General features: G+C 42.0%; 1 protein-coding gene across 1 annotated transcript; it reads right to left on the reverse strand.

Moving 5' to 3' along the window:
- Nucleotides 1-8: 8 nt before the first annotated feature.
- mfsd2b (MFSD2 lysolipid transporter B, sphingolipid) lies at nt 9-17953 on the reverse strand. Its single transcript, XM_004542185.5, has 15 exons — nt 17836-17953; nt 16999-17348; nt 13276-13401; nt 13055-13179; nt 9019-9142; nt 6631-6709; nt 6322-6503; nt 4951-5041; nt 3583-3704; nt 2999-3082; nt 2100-2183; nt 1835-1944; nt 878-1021; nt 470-646; nt 9-353 (listed from the first exon to the last, which is right to left on the reverse strand). Exons 2-15 carry the CDS (start codon nt 17329-17331, stop codon nt 305-307), a joined length of 1830 nt encoding a protein of 609 aa, XP_004542242.1. The 5' UTR covers nt 17332-17348; nt 17836-17953; the 3' UTR covers nt 9-304.
- Nucleotides 17954-21646: the final 3693 nt, after the last annotated feature.

Consider the following 21646-nt stretch of genomic DNA (forward strand, 5'->3'; position numbering starts at 1 on the left):
ACAAAAAGCACTCTCTACAACATTTATTCATCTCATATCATCAAACCTTTTGGAATCATATATTATAAATAAATAACAGTGTTGTAGAGCTAAACACAGCAAATAACTCTATACATTCATTTATATAAATTAAGTAATCTCATATATTTATATATATCCAGTATGACTGTACAGTACATGTGAAAATGAAACAAAAATGTTTACATTAAATCTATTTAGCAGTGTAATGTACACTAATGAGCAACTTCCCAGACGCATTACTGGAATCCGTGGCTTCGCGTCTTCACTCCATTCGACGTTTAGGTCACACGTTACTCGGATCTTCCACTGTTCTGGAGCCGATGCTTTGTTTCCTATGTGAGAGACACAGAGACACTGGTTTCAAATACAGCGTTTGAGTCCAGTCAATTTTCTCCTATACACTTCAAACGTCAGTATAGAGGTCAAAGGTTACAGGTTTCTTTCTCACCTTAGCTCCTCCAGGCAGACTTTATTCCTAAGCCGTACATCTTCAGTGATGGGATAGAGGAGCAGGATCATTAAGCCCGTGACGATGAAGGCCACTGGGGCGGCGCCGATCAGCAGCTTCAGGGTGTACACCACAGGGGGAGGCTGCTTGCAGGCGCCTGTGTCGTATCCTGCAAACCTACAAGCAATGACGGAGAGGCTCTGTTAAAATGCGCGAGAGGAAATGAGCATCAGGCCGCACTGTGCAGCCCTGCAGATGAGCAAACTCGACACCTTTCGTGTGATGAATTATGCATCGCACCAGGGGTTAATGCATTTCGGTGAGGTATCATGACATGCTAAGTGCAGACGTAGAATATCGCGCAGCGCTTGAGTTAATCATGCATGTGTAACAGTAATGCAGACTTACTCCAGGCAGAGGGTGGACACTCCCAGGGAGATCCCAGAGGCAAATTTGGTGAAGAAGACATAGAAGGAGTAAAAGATGGCTTCGTGGCCTTTACAGTAGGGGTTGGCCAACCTGAAGTCATCCACCACATCTGGCAGCATCGACCTGGATTGAAGCACAAAAACAGGCGTGCAGAGCTGAATGAGCATGTGTCGTTTGTCATAAAAGTTCAACATCACAGTGAGCCATGGTAAAACTTTAAGCTGATACGCGCCGAGACCTCCCTCGTGCTCTTACTTAGGTTATCTCACACGTGCAGTCAGGATGCCAGCGCGCAGCGATGTGAGGTCAGAGCTCTGATATACCAGTGGGCCAAAATTACAGAGCTAATAACACGATTAGATGATGAGCAGCGGGCGGGACAGGATAAACAATCAGCCCCTTCCAAAATAAACAGGCCCCCCTCAGGAGGCTGTAATTTAGGTTTTTAAAGGGAGGGGAAAAGAGATGAGTGAGGAGAGGCGAGGGCCTTAGCAACGACTGGAAAACAGATGTAGTGATACCTCTGGCGTTGCCGGGGCTCTGTGATGGTATGGAAGATTTATAGTAGACGGGTCCTGTAATTCTTAAAAATGACATCATTTCATGACCGTGGCATGACCTTGGTGAGCGCTCAGGGCCCTCTGACAGAATGGCTTGACTAATGACATTTTGCATCAAATCAAAAGGGGATTAAAATGAACAGCAGAGCATACATATAGCAGGGTTGAATTTAGGTAAACAATATCAGCGGCTTAGGGGATTTCAGTTTTATTTAATCCTTTATAACAAGGGGCGGGGCAACCAAATTTATATTACTTAGCAGATGGCAGGGACGCTCACGGGACCGTTCACTACAGGGCTTTTAAAATTTTAGCACAAATATTTACACCTAATTTATGTTGACGAGCGTGTTTCATCTGAACTGTTGAGTCTCACCATGGCAGGAGGAGCGATGCAGCCACAGTGAGTCCAGAGGAGACGGCCACAACGTAAGCCACTATGACGTTAGGGATGAACACCAACATCAGTGTGAAGGGCAGGATCCACTGGAGAGACAAACACACATCCATAAAAAACAAACTTTCTTAAAACTGTTTCTTTGGTCAAGACAAACACTTTAAAAGCTCATCCACAAGAAGGCACAAACAAAAAGTCTGATGGTCAAAGCTGAATGTTACAAAAATAAAACCAATTTACTCACGGTGATGCCACAAAAAGCTGCCGTCTTCTTCCCAAATCTCTGCAGAAACCACTGCCACAGTGGAATGCTTATTACTGCGGATACCTGAGCAGATGTGTGCAAAAGCGTAAAGTGACTTAGTCTGTAAGTTAATTTAGAACTTACAAAAGAAACAATAGTATTAGGAAAGATGGTCAACATTTAAAATAACATGACAAGTAGTGCTAATACTGGACAAAATAATAATCCTTTACACCAAGTAACGCGAACACTTCAATCCGGCCCATTGGACAGCTTTGGAAATGTAAATGACACAGATTTACACAGATTTTGGATTTTCAACAGTGTTTTCACACATTTTACAGCTTTTCCTCCTGTGGTTCATACTACACCAAAGTAGGTAATAGATATAAAATTCAATTAGGGTTCTGCTGAGATTTCTTCCTGTTAAAAGGGAGTTTTTTCTTCCCACTGTCGCCAAGTGCTTGCCCATATGGGTACTGTTTGACTGTTGTTTTCTCTGTATCACTGTCGGTTCTTTACCTACAATTAAAACCTCCTTGAGGCAGCTGTTGTTGTGATTTGGAGCTACGTAAATAAAACTGAATTAAATTGAATTAAATTGTAATTTTACATGTTTATTTTTTTTACAAATTATGCCTCTTGTGCTGACAGATTTCTTTCATTTACAACAGCAGCATTTCTTCATCATGTACAAGAACGTACTGTTCATGGCTTTTTTTCTATAATAAGATATCTCAGGGATTAAATTTGAAGTTAAAAGTTCTTCACATTGATTATGTGGCACATGATGTGAAATGAAGTCGAGCTCCCCACATTACATTGTAGTTAAAATGCACAAGGTGTTACATTTGGTTACGTTAATGTTGCAGATCTTCAGTGCTAAAAGCTGTACTCACCAGGATGGTCAGTACAATATTCTGGAAATGATCCCTCAGGTCGGCTGCATAAGTGCAGAAGAGGACAAAGTTGCTCTGGATCAGCTGCAAAAACCAGAGATGAAACATTCAGATATTCAGTCTTGTCTATTCAGCACTGTAGCTGTGCACTCTTGCTATGCTGAGCGCCAAATAAAGTGACTGGAGAAGCTGCTGACAGTGTTTTTGCCGGGATTTATTCCCGCTCTGGGGCTTTCGCAGAAGACAGCTGATAACTCCTCTGAGATGAGAGGATATATGAAATACAGAGAACCAGATCTGATGCAAAATTGGACAAGTTTGCAATCATTTAAACAGCGTTAAAGTGAGGTTGAAAAGTGAGCATCCGCGCACATGTGATAAACAAAAAGCAAGAACACACTGCTGGTATCACTCCCAATAGCCCTGCGACTCACAACACGCTTAAAAACGATGAGCTTTCAGTAAGTGCTCTTCTACTCTGATCAAATCATCATCGAGCGCCAGCAGTTCTCCCACGCTGTAAGGTCTCCATTTACTGTAAGGCCGAGTGTCATGACTGAGAAGTGTTCTGCCAATAAATTTACCTGAATGGCAACAGTGATGAAGAGGAATGCAGCGGTCAGAGAGAGGTATGGCCCGTGCCTCATCACCAGGACGAAGGCCTGCTGGAAAGAGACCTGCTTCTCGGTCTTCGGGGCGTATGGATCTGAAACACGAGGAATTAGAATAAGCAGTATATCAAATAACACCCAGCAAGGGAAAGCTGATAGATTTGCTCACTGGAACTACTGGAACTGCCCCTGCATTGCAGTGGACTGTGCTTGTCTCAGTTAGAGGTGTCATTTATAATAAAGAGCAGAGAATGAGAGCTAATGTGATCACATCTATGAGACGTAGCCCAGTATATATGTTCTTACATATTCCAGTAACTCTAAGTATTGTGTTATCAATTTCTAGATAGGTTTAGATTAAAATTTTCCTGTATTTGTTCGTTTTTTATTTTATTTTATTATACTGGTATCATGCAACAAAAGTCCAGTTATGAAATATGTTGGGTAGAAAACTAATTTGGTCTCAGCGAAACTGGTTTAATCCTGAAACAGTTCCTCGGGGGCCTCACTGAATAACAGTTTTCGGACAAGTTTAACTGATTTTTTTATATAAATATTACAAGAGTAAAAATAGTTACTAAATTCTTCTGCTGACCGTTGACCAGTCCTGCACATTGATTTAGATGTATTCCAATCCATGTCCATTCCTCTGTGTAGAACCGGTTAAACTTTCAGATGTTTGTGATTTTCTTCACTTAAACTGCTCACTTCAAGTCTTTCCACAACATTTCTGTCGGCTCAAGGTCCAAACTCTACTCAAACTGTTTCAAAGCAATAACCTTCCTTGGCAGAAATGCTTGCTTAAGGCCATTATTTTGCTTTATGAATCACTTGGATTTGGTTCAGATGTCCAGACGTTTTCTATGATGCCGTTCCGGTGCAGAACATTACTAAAACCCTATTTTTCAGAGGTGGGGTCGACTCTTATGGTTGGAATGAAGTGTTTTCTTTTCTCTTAACATAAAGCTTCTCATTTAAAACCAAAGTGTTCTACCTTGGTCATTCCTGTCCGCAAAACATTGTTCAAGCAGCCTGTCCACGTGACCGTTGGCAAGCTTCACAAAGGCAAGAGGGTTGTTTTTGTAGGGCAGTGGCTTTTTCCTGCCAAGCACCCACTGTTGATCACCGTTCTCCTGATGGAGAGTTGATGACAAGTTAACCTGGTGTCCTTTGAGACCTTCCAATCTGTGAGCGATTTTGTCCATTTTTGACAAAGTCTTTGAAGATGTTTGCGTAACCTTTGCTTAAAACCTTGAATGTCAACTATTACAACTGATTAACCTTTTTTTGGTCAATTTCAATACTCATTAACACACAATCACACAAAAATTAAGTCCTCACCGTCTCTCTCTTTGACACCCAGGAACATCACCACAGTGCAGATGACGAATACGCCTCCAATAACGCCGGCAGCTATCGTGTACACCTGCTTCTGCAGAGAGAAAGAAACGTACAGTCATGTCTCCATCTAGCTATCTCGTTTCATGGAGGCGACACAACACAGTCTATTTTGAGACTTTCTGCAATCTTTAATTCATAGTGCCCTAAAAAATTTAACTCTTTCTTTTTAACATGCTATAGATCAATTTTTGGAAACAAACGACACAGAATGTGCCAGTTTTTAGCCTACATGGCTTTTATTTTCTTCAATTCTTTGTCATTCTATCACTCAGCAGTGCATGATTTATTGACGTGACGTCTATGGGGAGCCAAACTATCCGTGCACATCTTGCTTTCCAAATACTAGCAGGAACAGGAAGAAACCTCAAGTAGATCCGTATCCCAAAATACAGACATTTAAAGCTGTAAACCAACAGGAACTGCTCTGCCTTAAACAACCTCTGTTTGTTTGCTATTTTTCCATGCGGCTCAGCCCAGCAGTTCATTATTATTTATGCACATCAAACACTCCCTGTTTCTGAGGGCAGACGGAGTTTGCCCAGACGGTGTGCCACCCTCACCAGCAACCACGGAGGAATTTAGTGGGTGGCTGCAGAGGGTTTGGGCTGCCCTGATAGGGTTCACCCAAAATCCATTGAAAAAGAACCATTTGAAGCCCAAATAGCTGCGGTGCAACCCCAAATCCAACACTGGACAGATTGGACTCTGGCTTGTTTCATCTTCACAAAAAAAAGTCTCATGATGGATGCTCAGTTTATTCACAGTTCTGCAAACTGAAATGCGGACATGAATGTGTCCCTTTCCCCCTTTTTTTTCAACTTTAACCTAAGCTGCAAATAAGACATTAATATATTGAACACATTACATTGTATGTAAGATGGCTTCAAATGTTCTGGGTGAGGCATAAACAAGCCCAATGACTGGCAGACTGTGGCGACCCCTCAGTGCAATGGGGAAAGATGTGGAGTGTGATGCCAGGGGAAGCACCCCCTTTGTGGTGGTGAGGGAGAAGCTGGCTCAGGGTGCGAGGATCAGATATCAAACAGTGGTGTTTCCTTTCACTCCCACGAGGTAAACATAGGAGTAAAAAGGTAAAAGTAAAAGAACCTGTAGACAGTAAATATGGAGCCAATTGTGAACAATCCTCCTTCTCATTCATCACTGCTTTTTTTAGCCTCTAATATTCTCTATAACTGCCTTGAGCACACACACACGCCACAGCCCCGAGGTAAACTAGAAGTTATTTTCAAACCAACTCTTTGCCCTACTTTTAGCGCACCTGGCTTCCTGGCTTGGCACGGTGATACTTACAGCATATGACAGGTACTCCTTGGAGTGCACCATGCTCTTCACGATCTCTGCCCCGCTGCTGTTGCCAAGGTAACCAGCCGACATGTTGCTGGTAGGGCAGTGTTTCAGAGTGTGAGCGCTGGCCACAATCTGTCCCTGGATGGCAGCACCCACAAGTGTCCCCAGGACCTCCATTGTCATTCCTGTCATCAAATGAGCAAAGGTCCAACTCTTGGTTGCAGCACTTCAAACGCTATGCAAATGAAAAGCTAGAGCAAAGATTAATTCAGCACTGCAGGCATTAAGAACTTTGTGCATATTAAAACTTACGGTAGGCAGTGGCTGAGTCTCTCTCCTTCTGGTCCGTGCTCAGGAACATTGTGAGAGCAGAATAAGGCACATGGAAACACTAAAGAGGAGCAGAAAGACGTGGACAGAAATAAATGCAAGTCCTGCATAACAGATAGGCAAACAGTTGCACAAGTCTCCTGAGGAAAGGAAAAGATAATGAAGGTATTTTATTTTATTTTTAGCATTGCTAGCGGCTTATTTCTAGAAGATTGAAGGTTGTAATACTTTGGTCCAGAACAAAATGTGTCTCCGCTGCTACTGAATCAGTTACAATCGAATTTTGCGCTCCGATCGTGGTCCCCAGAAGACGACTCATAACAACAGTAGTTCCCTACCCTCAGGCACCAACATGAGGTGAACATTTTTTCATAGTATGTGTCAAAATCTAATAGATAGATAGCCATAAAATTAAGCAAGCATGTTAATAGTCCCTACAAGATAAATCTAAATATCTCTCTCTTAACTTTTCCAAATACCTAAATCTAAAAAGATTGCCTTCATCCTTAAAAATGTTTGCACATTACCATGCTGATATTAGCATTTAAACAAAGAACAATTTACAAGGGGCTGAAGAAGTAAACCACTTAAGTGCCATAAAGCTTCCTCAAATAGTCACTTAAGATGGCTCAAAAAGTCCCTTAAGCCGCCTATGTTAAAATGACCAACATTACAGCAGAAATAAATATTGTGGCCTGGTAAAAGAAATTATTAATGTGTAAAGCTTATTTCCTACTCCTCTAATATATTTTACTTCTTATTACTTCTTATTATTTAGGTGAGATTTAAGTAAGTCAGTGTAGCTGCTAACTGTATGCTAGCCTTCACCTCAGCTAACTAAGGTTGTTAGCTGAGATCCTCTTGGTCTCTTTTGGAGCAATTTTCTTAAATTATTCTATATTAAATTATGTCAAATTATTTTATTTGGTGCAATCATCTAACAAATAACATGGTGTGACCAAGAAAACAACCCAATTCTGATGAGTGAAAAGCTAGTATTTTTGTATTTGGCTAACCAGGCTTGTTAGCTGATCGTTTAGCATGCCACAGTCTTTTGGCTCCAAAAAAACAAACAAACAAGCAAAACAAAAGAAAAACAAGATTGTTGCAGCCAAAATGCTAAATTCAAAGCTTTAAAGCAATGGGTGATGTCTCAGTGGCTATGTCCATCATTTTTTGACAGTCCGTGTATACAAAAGAAGAATGTAACTCATAGCCCTACTGTGCTAAAGCCCAGTCAAACTGTTAAAAACAAAATCTGGCTCATAACTGGAAACACCCTTAATGCCTTTTATCTATATATTCCAGAGAGAATGCTGAAGAAAAATATACACGGTATATAAATATCAACAGCAATTTCTGCAGTTTCCATGCTGGCCAACCTCAGATCTGTTTTCTCCTTTCTCACCACCTCTCCCAGAGAAAAGGCGAGCAAACCAAGTCCTGCTTCACTTTGTAATTTACACAAGGGCTCAGTCAGCACTGTGGCCAAATGAGTATGCATAGCCACAACGAAAATAAATGTGACTCTGTAAGGACTTTTTTCAGCCATCGCTCCTGTACAGCATGTCATTTATGGGGCTTTTCCTGGATGCAAACACATTTGGGAATCAAACTTTCCTACACAGAGGTGAATGAAAACTGATTAATTAGATGGAAAGCTATTATTAGTTGATTGCATAAACAAAGGAAATGTTGAATTCTAACCTCTGTTTACAGACTGTGAATGATAACAGCTGCGCTTTCCCAGAAAACTTCACACAAACACACAGGCAGAGACAATGAAGGGCGGCTAAAAGTGGCAACCAGCATTTATCCGGCAAGAGGTTCCTGGCAGGACTGACCGTATACTTATCAAGTAGTTAGAATGACATGCCGTTACAGTTCACCACAGTGTGGCTGCAGTGGGCTACATGCTCTGCAGCACATACTATATGGGGTGCCCCAGAATCAGAACAGAAAGAGGAGGAGGAGGAATGGTTTGGACCATCACAACAAAAGGGAACTTAAATAGCTACACTTCCCCATTTGAGGTAAGGTGTTTAAGCGCTCTGGGTTTTAATCTGCTGCTCATCTCACAAATCAAAGCAGAAATCCTACGAGGGGCTGTCAGAGCCTGCATGAGATGACTGTAATCATTTCCACTTTGAAATCTTGTTATTCCCAACGTTTTCTGCGTTTTGTCTATACGTTACATAATCTGTCATCTGCAGACTGTGAGCTGCATCAGTCAGAGCTTTTATCTCCCGTTTCAACTTGACATCTCTCTTGTACTGAATGCGCAGTCCCTCCGAGTTATCTGAAGCATCGCACACACATAAATCTGAATTTCTTAAACGCACACAGTTCTGACAGAGCGTGCATACTCACGGTGATGAGGGTTTGGTAGAGGCAGTAGAAGCCGAGGTACCAGATGAACCGGCTGCCACTGAAAGGAGGAACGTACCACAGGTAGAAGTACGAGATCACCAGGAAAGGAGTGCAACCCACCATCCTGTAGAAGACAAATGACAGTGTGTCAGATAAAACGAAACATACAGAAGCAAAAATATCAGATTGTTTCTGAAAAGGTTTCATTAAAAAACACCACCTACTAAAAAGGCGGCAAACTTGGATCTGAATTCAAATCCTCCATCGTCACCGCTTCAACCTGTCACAGTAAGTGTTACAGCAGCTGTGCTCTGTCATTTTCATAGCGCTGGTAATTTGAGGCCATATTTCTGTCAGATTACAGTCAGTTTAAGCTGAATGCTAAATGATAATGTTGTAAGCATGGCAGGAATCTGCCTTGGGAGGGGAATACCGCAGTATTTCAAATCCTCATGAAAGATCCACATACACAAGCACGCAAATATGTAGTCCACACTCGTGCAAACGCAGCATGAAGCAATTCTGTCGCGTTGTGCTAGTTTTTTTGGGATTTTCTTCTAAAACGTTGTGGGCCATGTATAATACATAAGTAAACAACGGATATGTATCATTATGGTTAAAGCAAACAGCTGTGTGTTCAAAATGAAGAGAAATGCTGACAGATGATGGATGATGGACAGCATGACTTGGCTGCAGACATCAGTATGTATCACCAACCCTGCTCCTCTAAACAGTAAATGGAGTTTATCCCGCAGTGCAGACCGGAATAGCTGTAGCACAGCCACATCTGCAGGTGGGGGGAAAAAACGGAACGATTGAATTTAGGTGACTGTCACAAAACCCACGGGGGCTCTGACCTCTGACCTGCTCTTCGCCAGGAAAGAGAAAGTGGGAGAAAGAGGTAGAGAGAGGTTGATTGCAGTCATTTCTGGCATCATCCAGCTTGGCTACCTCACTCTCTTCCTGATTGTTTGCTGTAACAAAGGCGACTGACATCGCTGGTGCTGCAGTATTGACCGCTTGGTCATGGGAGCGATGAAAGGGCCCCGGGGCCGGTGAATGGGACAGTTAGAATGTTCCTGCAAGATGACTATGTCCGGGGAGAGGCAACAAAGGCACGCACACACACACACACACAAGCACACACAAACACTAGCATACTCTCTCACACGTCATGCACGCATGACTACACACCTGTCACACCTGTCCTAATAATTTGCACAGCCTTAATTAAACCAGAGAAGATTGATAAGTAGCTGGCACTTACAATTCTCTCCTCAGTGACTTGTCGGGGACATTTGCGGCATGTTAATTAAAAGATGTGCGACTGGGCAAAGGGGATTTGGAAGAGGTTGTGTAGGTGAGATTACACTTTCTTTGCTGATTTTAGGCTTAGTCATGTTCATATATCCCAGTGGATATATAAGTACATTTACTCAAGTACTGTTGTTGTACTTTCCATGTGCATTTCCTGTTTATGCCGTGTTATATTTCCACTGCCCTCACATATTAAGTATTTTACTTTTAAAACCACTACATTTGTTGTGACTAGTAAAAATCACTGATTGCGGTGAAGGATTTTGCTTGCAGTAATCGCTCAGATTAGCAGGCTGTCGAGGCGCAGGGGTGATCACAGTGGTCGCCTTTAGGGAGGCAACTTGTCTCCAGACAGTTGCAGTTTGGGTCAGATTGTCTGAAATCACTCTCAGACAGCTCAGTGTGGGTTTGCAAATAATCGCTGTTTAATTTATAAGCTCAGATTGATTGCTAGCACACTGCAAATCATATAGGATCTAATCCCAAAGTGATTGCAACTTGACCCCATTCAATCACAAGCTGATAGCACACTAACTCTGTCTCATTGTTGTTTGATCGCCGTTGTGATGCGCCAAAGACGCTTTGAAGACGGCACAGAACTGCACCTCTCCTTCAAAGCACCCATTTCAAAGGCAACGAGATTACAAGCAATAATTTTGTTCATACTGCAGTATCTAACCACTGCTTCCCCTCGTGTGACTGTAGCATTGGCTTTCTTTACATGTGACGACTGTGACAAGTTCTCTGTAATACAAGGAACCATAAAACTGTTCACCAGCTACACCTGCTTTTGTTTCATGTATTTATCTCTTTGTTTTCATCAAAACCTCCCATCTATGTTTGTCACAGTGCTCCCAAACCCAAGTGAGGGCAGTTTAGTTAGCCGACCTGCGATCTGGTGTCGAGGCTACTAGCGCTGAACCCCACAACGGATGTGAAATATCTTGGCAGCTTAGACAGCAAGGTTTTCTAAATGTGTCCCTGCGAGGACTTTGCTGATCGGTCTGTACAGCGGTCAGCCTGATAGCTGTCACGGCTAATGAAACAAACGCCACCGCAGTCAACAGAAGTTCAGCACTTGTTAAGATTAAAATAAGGGTTTGTACTACTTAATATGTAGCATTTTGAGTTTTGCGGATGATACTTTTCAGCTCTCAGGTATTTAAAGCTATAACTGTAGGACACTTACTAATAATTGAATATACTTTTATTGTCTGTTTTTGGCTACGTTTACTTAACTAAACAAATTCTGTCACTTAACTCTCACTCTGTCTGTCTCTGATGGAGACAATCTGATAAATCTGCTTTCTCAGGCTTGCCACAGTGATGGTGGTTTGCTGCCTTCACAAATAACAAACACGGCAGTACCCAAGGGATGCGTTTTAGGCTAAAAGACTCCATCCTTAAGAACTGAAGGCGCAGATACAAATCACTTAATGTCTGGTTGTGGATGTGTCAGCCAGAGGGAAGAGAAAAGCACTTCCTGCCGAATGGACAGAGGGGACTTCCCAAAGAAGGCTTTGCACGCATCTCATCACAATTATGACCAAAAACACACATTAAAAATGCCCATAAACACTACAGGTTCACAGTGGGCACACTCACATATGCGCACACCGACAGCTTCCCAGGGGTAATCGAAGCTGATTTAACATCAGCATCTGTCTGCTACTGAATGTGGCTGGCTGGCCACACTTGACTTGGTCCCCCTCCAGCACTGTCAGCCAGTGTTTAATCTATGGTTTATAATGGAGGAGGCATTAGATTGCCTGCTTGTGTAAATTACATCAAGTGTCATGCCAGTGTGTTCAAAAGACATATACTCGGTTTAGCTGCTTATGGGATGATTTTCGAAACTGAGTTGATAGCGTCGTATAATCCACACTTACAAAGTCGCAAAATTCAAATTGCACTCAAAGCCCCCTGAGATGCTGAGGTTGAGCTTGCAGATAAAGCAAAAAGAAATGGGACGTGGCACATTACGTAAATGTATTTAAGAGAGCACCAGCGGATGATTTATGAACAAATGCAGATGAACGTCCCTGTTTTTTCTCCTTGTGTGGCGTTCAAAAGTCAAAAAGAGCAGCCCACGTCCTTGAAGTGTACAGACTGTATAGCTAATCAGAGGGAGTGTCTAAAACAACAAATTCAAGCATAACGGCTGTTTATCTAGCACAATCCTCAGGTGACAGACTCGAGTTGGAGAATAATTTTCCAAAACTGGAGCACACAGCTTGTTTTTGTTGTTGTTTTTGCATAAACATTAGCATCATGTGGGGGCCATATTATGTCTGAGAGAGTGGGAGCAAACCTAAGTGAGTCCTAGGGTCTGTCAACAAATTGCAGTCCTTTACATAAGACACTGAAACCAAGAATTACATACCCTAGCTTTATAGTTTCGGTAAATAGTTCCATAAACAGTTTAGATTGAATCTTTACAGGAATCTGGAGTAAAGACAATCATTATAGATATTATGATGCAGTCTTATAACTTCCACTTTATGCAGTGTATGCTTTTATTCCAGTTGGGGAACACACATTTATGAATTCACTTAGTATTTGTGTGTTTTATTGGAAGAATCCTCAGTGAATGTCTCTGCCAGTGGTATCAACTGGCGTTTATAAGAATACACAGTTTTTAAAATTCCATCAAACTGGGAACAAATTATCATTTCAGCTTTCCTGTATTAGTTTATGGAGAGAGAGGAGAGGGTCTCACCAGGGCATGAGTCTTCCAATCCTGGTCCATTTGCTTTTTGTGATGAAGAAACCGACCACAGGATCGGTCACAGCACCCCAGACTTTACCGATGAACAGCACCATGGAGGCCTGGAAGGCGTTAATCTGTGGAGCGCAACAGGGACACGCTGGAACTCACAGGCACACATTTCCATACCAGCTAATTTTTTCATCTGTGAAAGTCGCTTCCAGTGCGCTTACCTGAGCAACGTCGAGCAGGTAGATTTGCAGGAAGAATCCTGTGGCGCTGGCAGCCACTTCCTTGGGCGCGCCGCCGATGGCAAAACACAATTTGCTGCATAGCGACAACTTCTGGCTCAGGTCGGTCTGGGCAAACAGATGTGAGAAGGGACAAAACACACCAGTATATTTAGATCACAGCAGTAAGTATATATTTATTGCACATACAAGACTAGAATAGTCATAAGCATATTTAAAACGTGTGGGACTAATAAAGGTTATCTTATCTTATCTTAAAAATGTTGAAAGATGTACTGTAAGTTCCTTCAGTCAGAAACTCTTCCCAGACACACCAACACAAATGAAGGTGTGTCCCTCTCACATTTTTTAAGTCATCAGAACAGGCTTACAACACAAAGAGGTGTCCTTTCCAATTCGTGGTGCTCCAAAAATAACATTTCCTCTATATCTTCCTGTTGCAATGATGCAGTGATTCAGTGTAAAGAAACGTCACATATGACATGTGTTTGACTGTGAACTGCACTCCTTCAAATAACCCCAGCCCAAACTGCATAATACGGTGATCACATCTCCCTTTATCTTTGCCTCTCTTTGCTCATTCATGACTGTGTGGGAATGTGACTGTGTGTAAATACAATTTCAAAAAAAGGATCAGAAGAAGACCCCCTGCCAGCTGTTAGCACTGTGGTCTATGTGTGCAGACACAGAGCCCACAGAGGAGCCGAAGAAACCCACCGAGTCTCCATTTCCTTCCCCGTGCTCTGCTAAAACCATCAGGCATGTGACTCTGCGCATTTGTGTTTAGCAAGGGCGAGCTTTCATCTTCAGACGCGAATACGACGAGACACCGCAGTCTAGGGAGCCCAATATTTACAACTGGCTGTGAACACATATCGACCTTTTTTCCCCTTTCCTCCTTCTGGACTGCACAACCTTTAGTGTCAGACGCACAAACAGCAGAGTCGACACACATCTAGTGGCCAGGCTGGTCCACAGCTACTCCCCTCAGAGCTGCATGAAAGACATAAATCACCAAAGTGGCCTCAACCCCTACTGACACACTGTTATTATCCGCCTCACATTTTCTCTTCCCCCCATCAAAATATGGAAGGGGTTGGAGAACGACAATTACCAGGAGGGAGGTGTGTAATTATTCAATCTCAAGACAAGCGGGTCAGAGGTAAGTAAAGGCTGCGCGGCGGTTCCGGCTTCAAAACTCTCTCTTCTTCTGCTCTCACTGCAATTACCCCTAATTGGAGAGGGGAAAAAAATCTAAGTCTTTGGTGTCTGGAGAATGCTGTTTAACTGATGATGTGCAGAAAATACTCTCTCTGTGTCTCAAAACACTTTTTCTTTCCCCCCCAAAATCTTACACTCCATCTTTCATTACTGACTTCTTATCGTCAAAGAGGATAAACAGGATATCCCTGCTACTGTTCGCTGGATGCCCAAACGTAAAAAACCACATGCACACAAGTCAGCATAGACACACACAAACAAACTGTATATATACAGAAACACTGTCTGAGGAGGGGAAAAAACACAAAGAAAAACACATTTAAAAACAGAGTACTTGGAGAGTTCATACAGTGAGCAAAGGGGCAAGGACAGACTAATCTCTAAAGTTAATGAAACTGAGGGAAAATGATTTAGGACTGAGAATAATTAAAGAAGCGAGGGAGGGAAAAACTGAGCTTTGCTATCAAAGAAAAAATGCACACACTCAGTGTTTGCAATGCTAATGTCAGCCTGGTAAAAATGGATCCATGTTGAGTCGCTGAAAGGGTTTTGGACATTTTGGTGCATCAGGTTTACGCCACAGAATCCAGTTATCTGTGTCAACAAGAGCAGCTTTTTGCCCTCCATTCAGCTTATGGATTATAAGCATGAAAGTAAAGTGATGGCAGCAGGCCATTATAAATGTCCACAGTGGGCTTAGTGACATGGCTCAAGGCCCTTGGATTTTATCCAAAATCGAAACATGAACTAGTGCGCAGAAGTGATTTATTCTTTCTCCCGACAATACTGCACATGAATAGATATCATCGCAATGTGACGAGCGCTTTTGTGATGGATTGGAAAGTTCTTGGTGTATAATTTCCCATGCTACTACTCAGTGTGCATCTATCATGTCATCTGAGTTTCAAGTAGTTTCAAAGAGAATATGTGTTTCACGTGCAACATTCCTTTTGTAGTCCTCATCTTTCAGAGAGAATGGAACGCAAGAGTCTACGCTGTAAAACACCTTTAATCCTTCCTTTGTTTTAAAGGTAGTTCAACTTGAAATGTATAGATTAATAGATTCAAGAGACGATGGAAAGTGAGTGTGTATAGTTGAGGACGGTTACAGAGCTGATGTTTTCATACGCTGCACTTTTCCGTCACATCTGAAACATCATGTTAGGATCCGGTGTTAGGAGCACACTAGCTTCACGTGAAGGCAACTAATCCATCAGTTCTGTTTCTATCGCACATAATTTGCATTTATTGATTTGAACTTTTCAGATAGTGTAATAACTTCCCCGTCTTTTTTGTCCATTTTTCTTTAATGTGCAATTTAAAATGTGCAAAAAAAAAGCAGTTCATCCAACTATTGTAACAGAAAATCAGACTATAACGCTTTTATACTTGTATGTATTGAGCTTAACAGCTAGTCCAGTAAATGTACATTTGATTTATTTCATTTCAATTCTTTGTCTAAGATGAGTTTGTTTAAATCCCATTTATGACGCTAAAAAGTGAATCGTGTTTTATGTTCACATCACTGTTCTGCTGCCTGAAGAGTAATCCACTTCACAACCGTTTGATTGAAGCAAACGTGTAAAATTTCAACTGTCAAGTCAAATTCAATGAAACAAAATGCATCGCATATTTGATAGTTTGGCAGAGATGAAATAGTTGCAGAACTGGTTCAATTGCCGTTCCCCGAACACCCTGAGCCAATCTAACGAAACAAAGAATAGATGACTAACTATTATGGTATTGCATTGAGATGACACCACGAACTGTAGTATCTGTCTTTACAAAGGAACAATACTCCATGTAAGGAATTGGTTGTCTGTCTTTCATTCCCTTGCCTGTGGGTCATGTTCTTGTGAGGACCTATAATCTTCTCTTGATTGAACTGGTTTACAAGTGCAAGCACATTCCCATGCACACAAAAAAAGCTTTGCATACCTCACACCAACTCATCCCACACATTGTGCAACATCTATAAGGTTAAATGAAACAACAACAACAAAAAATTACACATAAGGCAACAAATTTTCTAATCACGGCAAATTTGCCCTCTAGTCACTGTTTACTCCTATAATAGCTGTGATAATGACTGCCTCTTTCACTGCAAATCACCACTGATATCAGACAAAAGAAGCTAATCATCAAGCCGATCTTGCCGTCATCAGTGGAAACACTCACATGAAAAATAATCAGCTTCCGGACAGTGAATGTGTTATCTGAGGGATTATAGGTCACAGGAAAACAATGGAGGTGATTAATCCCAAACAGATAAGCAAATAAACAGATCTATTTCCCAACTTTATCCAATCAAGTTAATTCAGACTCATTCTGAGCCTTAAAGACACCAACTGAGATTGAAAGTCTCAGCAAGCCTTAATTGTCCAAACAAAGGTTACAGCTATGAGACTTAAAATTAACTCACACATGCAAGACTGCACAATAGAAAAAAATCACCAACAAACAAATGATAAGAGAAGATCTTACCTGCTGAGAGGTTTTGGGAAACAAAGGTTCGTTGGGCTTTCCTTCAGAGCCTTGCACGCCCCTCTCTCCCTTGGCCATGGCTGAAAGACTGTGTGTGAGGCGACAGCCGTACCTCTGTGTGTGTGACGGGGTGCTGTTGTTGAAGTGAGTGTGGCTGTGACTCCTTGTGTGAGCGAGGGCGCGAGGAGCCTGCTGCCAGTGAGTGGTGTGTGTCAGAGGCTGAAACTGGATGTGGCTCTGACTTCGGGTGTGTGTGTGGTGAGTGACAGCTCCAGAGGCAGGGAGCTCCTCCTGCTCCTCTGCTCTAACAACCCTGCTGCTTTCTGCAGCCATTCACATGCTGTGGTGCTCTGGAATGAGGCCAAGAGGAAAGACCAAAGTCAGACAGGTTGTGTCACACACACATTTTTTAAAGGCACTTTCTCTGTCAGCACAAGGACAGAAAAAAAAAGAGTTCATATGCTTGCGCACAGACAAATGCAAGGGCAGGAGAGTTCACTAAATAATACCACTCTCTTTCCCTCTCACACACACGCACCTATCCACACAAACAAACGAACTGTCTTGAGATCAAAATAAAACTAGAATGTAATTCATGGCACCACCGAAATATGCAGAATTTGACATGTTTGCACAGCTGGCTTTGAGAAACGGCACAAACGGGAGCGCAAATGCGACGATGTCCCGTGCAGGAGGAGTAGCCTCCTGTGTAGTCTGCCCTCACGTTACTATTACTGTAAGTGCATCCATCAACAACCAGTCTGCATACCTACATGAACACCAGAGCCCATTAAAAAAATAAAAAATAATAGAAGCATTAACCAGATATCAACTCACCCCGTGATGATGGGAAATAGCCGGTGCCGCTCAGTTAGCAGGTTAGTTTTGAGCTGTCAGTGAGGTGATCTGCAAGTCACTCAGTCAGTCTGTCGGGCAGGAGAGGAGACTGCGGAGGATGGAGACGGGGTGCGCGTCTCCACTCCTGCGTTCAGTACGGTGACGCGCTGCGCCCTACAGCGGCCGCACCGGTGTTTCACATGGGAGATAGTGGCATCATTTTACAATCAAGCCACTATCTCTCACTATCGTCTCCTTTAAGCTCGGGTCAAAAACACCAACCTTTGAATTCCTATATTATCTATATTTATCACTTATGTATAAAATAAAATATTTTTATCAGTCTTTCTTAGCTCCTGTGTTATTGTCTAGTTAGTTATCTGACGGTCTATCACATATAGGAATCTTTTATTAGTCCATTATCGGTGCTTCACACTGAGAGTGTTCCAGTCATTGCAATCCACGAATCCCATTCATGGGAACTGGCAGTTGCTACAAGTGGAATGTATGCAATGCAGTTTGGTTTCATATCTTCTTGCATTAGTGTGCTTCTTTGGAAGAGGGAGCCGGAAACGGAACTCGTAAAAAATGCGCTCAAGAATTTAGCTGCATATTTCTTACAATGCATTATTATCATCATCAACGTCTTCACTATTATATAGTTATTGTGCGGATTTAGTCCCCGGGAAGCACCAAAATCCAGACCTAAAGGCCTACAGATCTATAGTGGCAGCAAATCCTAAAAAGAAATGATGCCGTTCAAACTAAGCATTTTTTTTATTGTTGCGTTTTTTATTATGATAGGCAAAGAAGCCGGACGAAAATGTCAAATTCAGATGATTTGCATGAGATTTGCGCAATCTTATCAGAGAGGCAAACAGTGAAATGTAATGTGAAAAATGCACTTCCTCTAGAGATGGTAGGACAGATTATTTTGTGTGTTTGATGAAAAACAATATTCCTCAAACACGTGTTTTGACTGTCACATCTATTTTATTCACAGTCTAAAGCACATTTAAACAACAGGAGTTGACCCAAAGTGTTTCAGAGGTGTGTTTTTTGCAGAAAGCAAACATGGCAGTGATTAAACTGCTCAGAATGTGTAAATTGATGCTGAGTCATATGGCTCAGCATCATGTCATGTGTCAGCCATGTGTCATGACTTATGAGATATCTCATAAGTCATAACACATGGCTCTTACCTGCATAAGCTGCCTTTGTAGTTTTAAAGTATCGGTATCAGTATTAGTATTGGCGATACTGGCCCTGTATTTAATTGATATCGGATTGATACCAACATTTGCAACTGTAGATGTCTCCAAAGTGTCCCCTAGACTTCAGTTTTAAAATGCACAACTTTACAGCAGAAATAAACATGTTTACAGCCTTATACAAAAAACAGTTTTGTCCTGCATGACTGATTTCTGACTACATAATAACTGTAATGAGTATGAAATCTTAAACTGGGTGTTTTCTTGGTTGCCATTTTGGTGTTTGGTCCAACTGAGATACTGAGGGATGGTGCTGAAGCTCATGCTCATATGTGAGCAACTTGTAAATCACAAAGTAAAGCATAGGTTGCTTTTTAAATGCGATAACAAGATAAATGTAGAGAATAGCTCATGGTTTTATTAGACTTCTAAGGAGGTGGGCCTCTTTTTGAAACCCGACCAACTGCCCTCTGCTGGTCATAACAGCTGGTTAAAGCAGGGGTGTCAAACTCCAGACCTCGAGGGCTGGTGTCCTGCAGGTTTTAGATCTCACCCTAGGTCAACACACATGAATCAAATGATTAGTTCATTACCAGGCCTCTGGAGAACTTCAAGACATGTCGAGGAGGTCATGTAGCAATTTGAATTTGTTGTATTGGATTTATAACATCTAAAACCTGCAGGACTCCGGCCCTCAAGGCCTGGAGTTCGACACCTGTGGGTTAAAGGTACTTCTGCATTGGCCTAAGTTTTATATCACCAACTAGACAAACAAAGCTTTGTAGTGTTAGCAGATGAAAACTGGATCAACAAAAAAGACTAATGGATTATGTCACCCTCACCATTTCCATTTTTCTTATACAGTTTATGGAGTGGGTTACACTGTGCAATCTTCAAAATAAACGTTTTTCCTTTTACCATCAGCAGCGACCTCATGAACCTTCATACACAGGCTATTTACCAATATTGTCTTGTTTTAAACATGTGGTTGATGAACTTATTATAAATAACTAGCTGATAATAATCCTTTGTTACAATGGTCAAACAACAATTTTACTCCTCTGTTGGGAATGCCTTAGATTTGACCTTCCTTATCCCAGAGACAAGAGAAATATCCCAAAAACAGAAGTATTTATGATAATTATTTGCTGTTTGTATCAAGCGTTAGTCAACCTTGTTCACCCAGAATGTAAAATAACATGAATATAATAAAAAATGTCACCAGCTGCATAGTGCAAAAATATTTTTAACAGCGTCTTTTCACCTTCGCTGCCTTTTAAGAGTTTGATTTCTTTCAACTTCACACTACCTGTCTGCAATCCTGGCTTTCACTGTAGTTTCTTTCCCACAATTAGTCATACAAGTTGAGCAGGAAACTGCACGACAGAGTAAACTGAATTCAAGTTTGTGGTTGACTTTAACCACAGTTTGTGTTAAACCTGTTTCTTTTAGACAGTGAGCTAGCTGAGAGACTGCACTGAGGCACAGTAGAAGGTAAAAAGAACTGCGAATCATGTAAAATAACTGTAGTAGAGTCCAAGGATAAAAAATATGGAGCTGGAATTGTGCATAATATATTCACTTTAAGATGGACCCCGAAAAAGAAAGGAGGCCTTTTTGTATGGTTTGGGGAATTAGACAAACTCTGGAAAGGCCCTTTTCACTCTTTGATTTCACTCTTTAGTTTTCCAACTAAGCATAAGCAGCTGTTTTGGTCCCAGATGCTTACTCTCAGCGATCCTCCTCTCCTTCAAGCATGACAACAAACATGTCATGTAGACCTCAGCTACCTGAACCAAGACCTCTCCATAAATTCCAAGCATGCAAACCCCCTCTATGAAAACCACATTACCGACAAGGGCACAGGCACCGCGGCAGCAAAGTCGGGCTTATGACCTGCATTAGAATGGGTATGTTTCCGATAATGCGTGAAGAGGAATGTACGAAATGAAAAGGTCTGCCGCTGCTCGAGTAAAGAAGGTAATTCTGAGAGGAAATGTGGGGAGTTGAAGGGAAAGTAATTCCCTGCATGCTTTGCCTTATTAAATATGCAGCACAAAGGAAATATGGTCTGTTTTAACTCTCTAGCCCACAACCAAGCGATGCACCCAGCCTGCAGCTTCAGGTATAAAATCCTAAACATACAGTCAGATCAGCTTAGAGACATTTCTGCTGCCGGATTTCTTCGTGTGACCTTGACCATCCAGAGGATGTGAGCTCCTCTTCCTCAACTCCCCCCACCCCCTCCTCACCCGCCTTTAAATATTGAAGATGGATAATGGTGTTGGGCTTCATCATGAGGCCAGTGCTGAGAGCTTGGCTACAGCACACACACACAGACACACACGTAAAACCAAACACGTCACGTACAAAGAAACACAAGGTTCAATACTCAAGAAAGAACCGTCGGAATACGATGTTTGTGTTTGCTGGCAGTTTTTCCGTGAATCAGCATCAGATGTACGCTTAAGTGTCTTAAGCACCGCTGTGATGTCATCATTCCTCATCAGTGAGCCCTCCCTCCCTCCCTAATCTAAACCCCCTATTAGGACTGTAAATGCCAGCACAGATGTGGAGTAAGGTGCAGCATTGGTGCTTAA

Source organism: Maylandia zebra, linkage group LG15 (genome assembly GCF_041146795.1).
Source record: "Maylandia zebra isolate NMK-2024a linkage group LG15, Mzebra_GT3a, whole genome shotgun sequence".
In the NCBI taxonomy this organism is placed as follows: domain Eukaryota; kingdom Metazoa; phylum Chordata; class Actinopteri; order Cichliformes; family Cichlidae; genus Maylandia; species Maylandia zebra.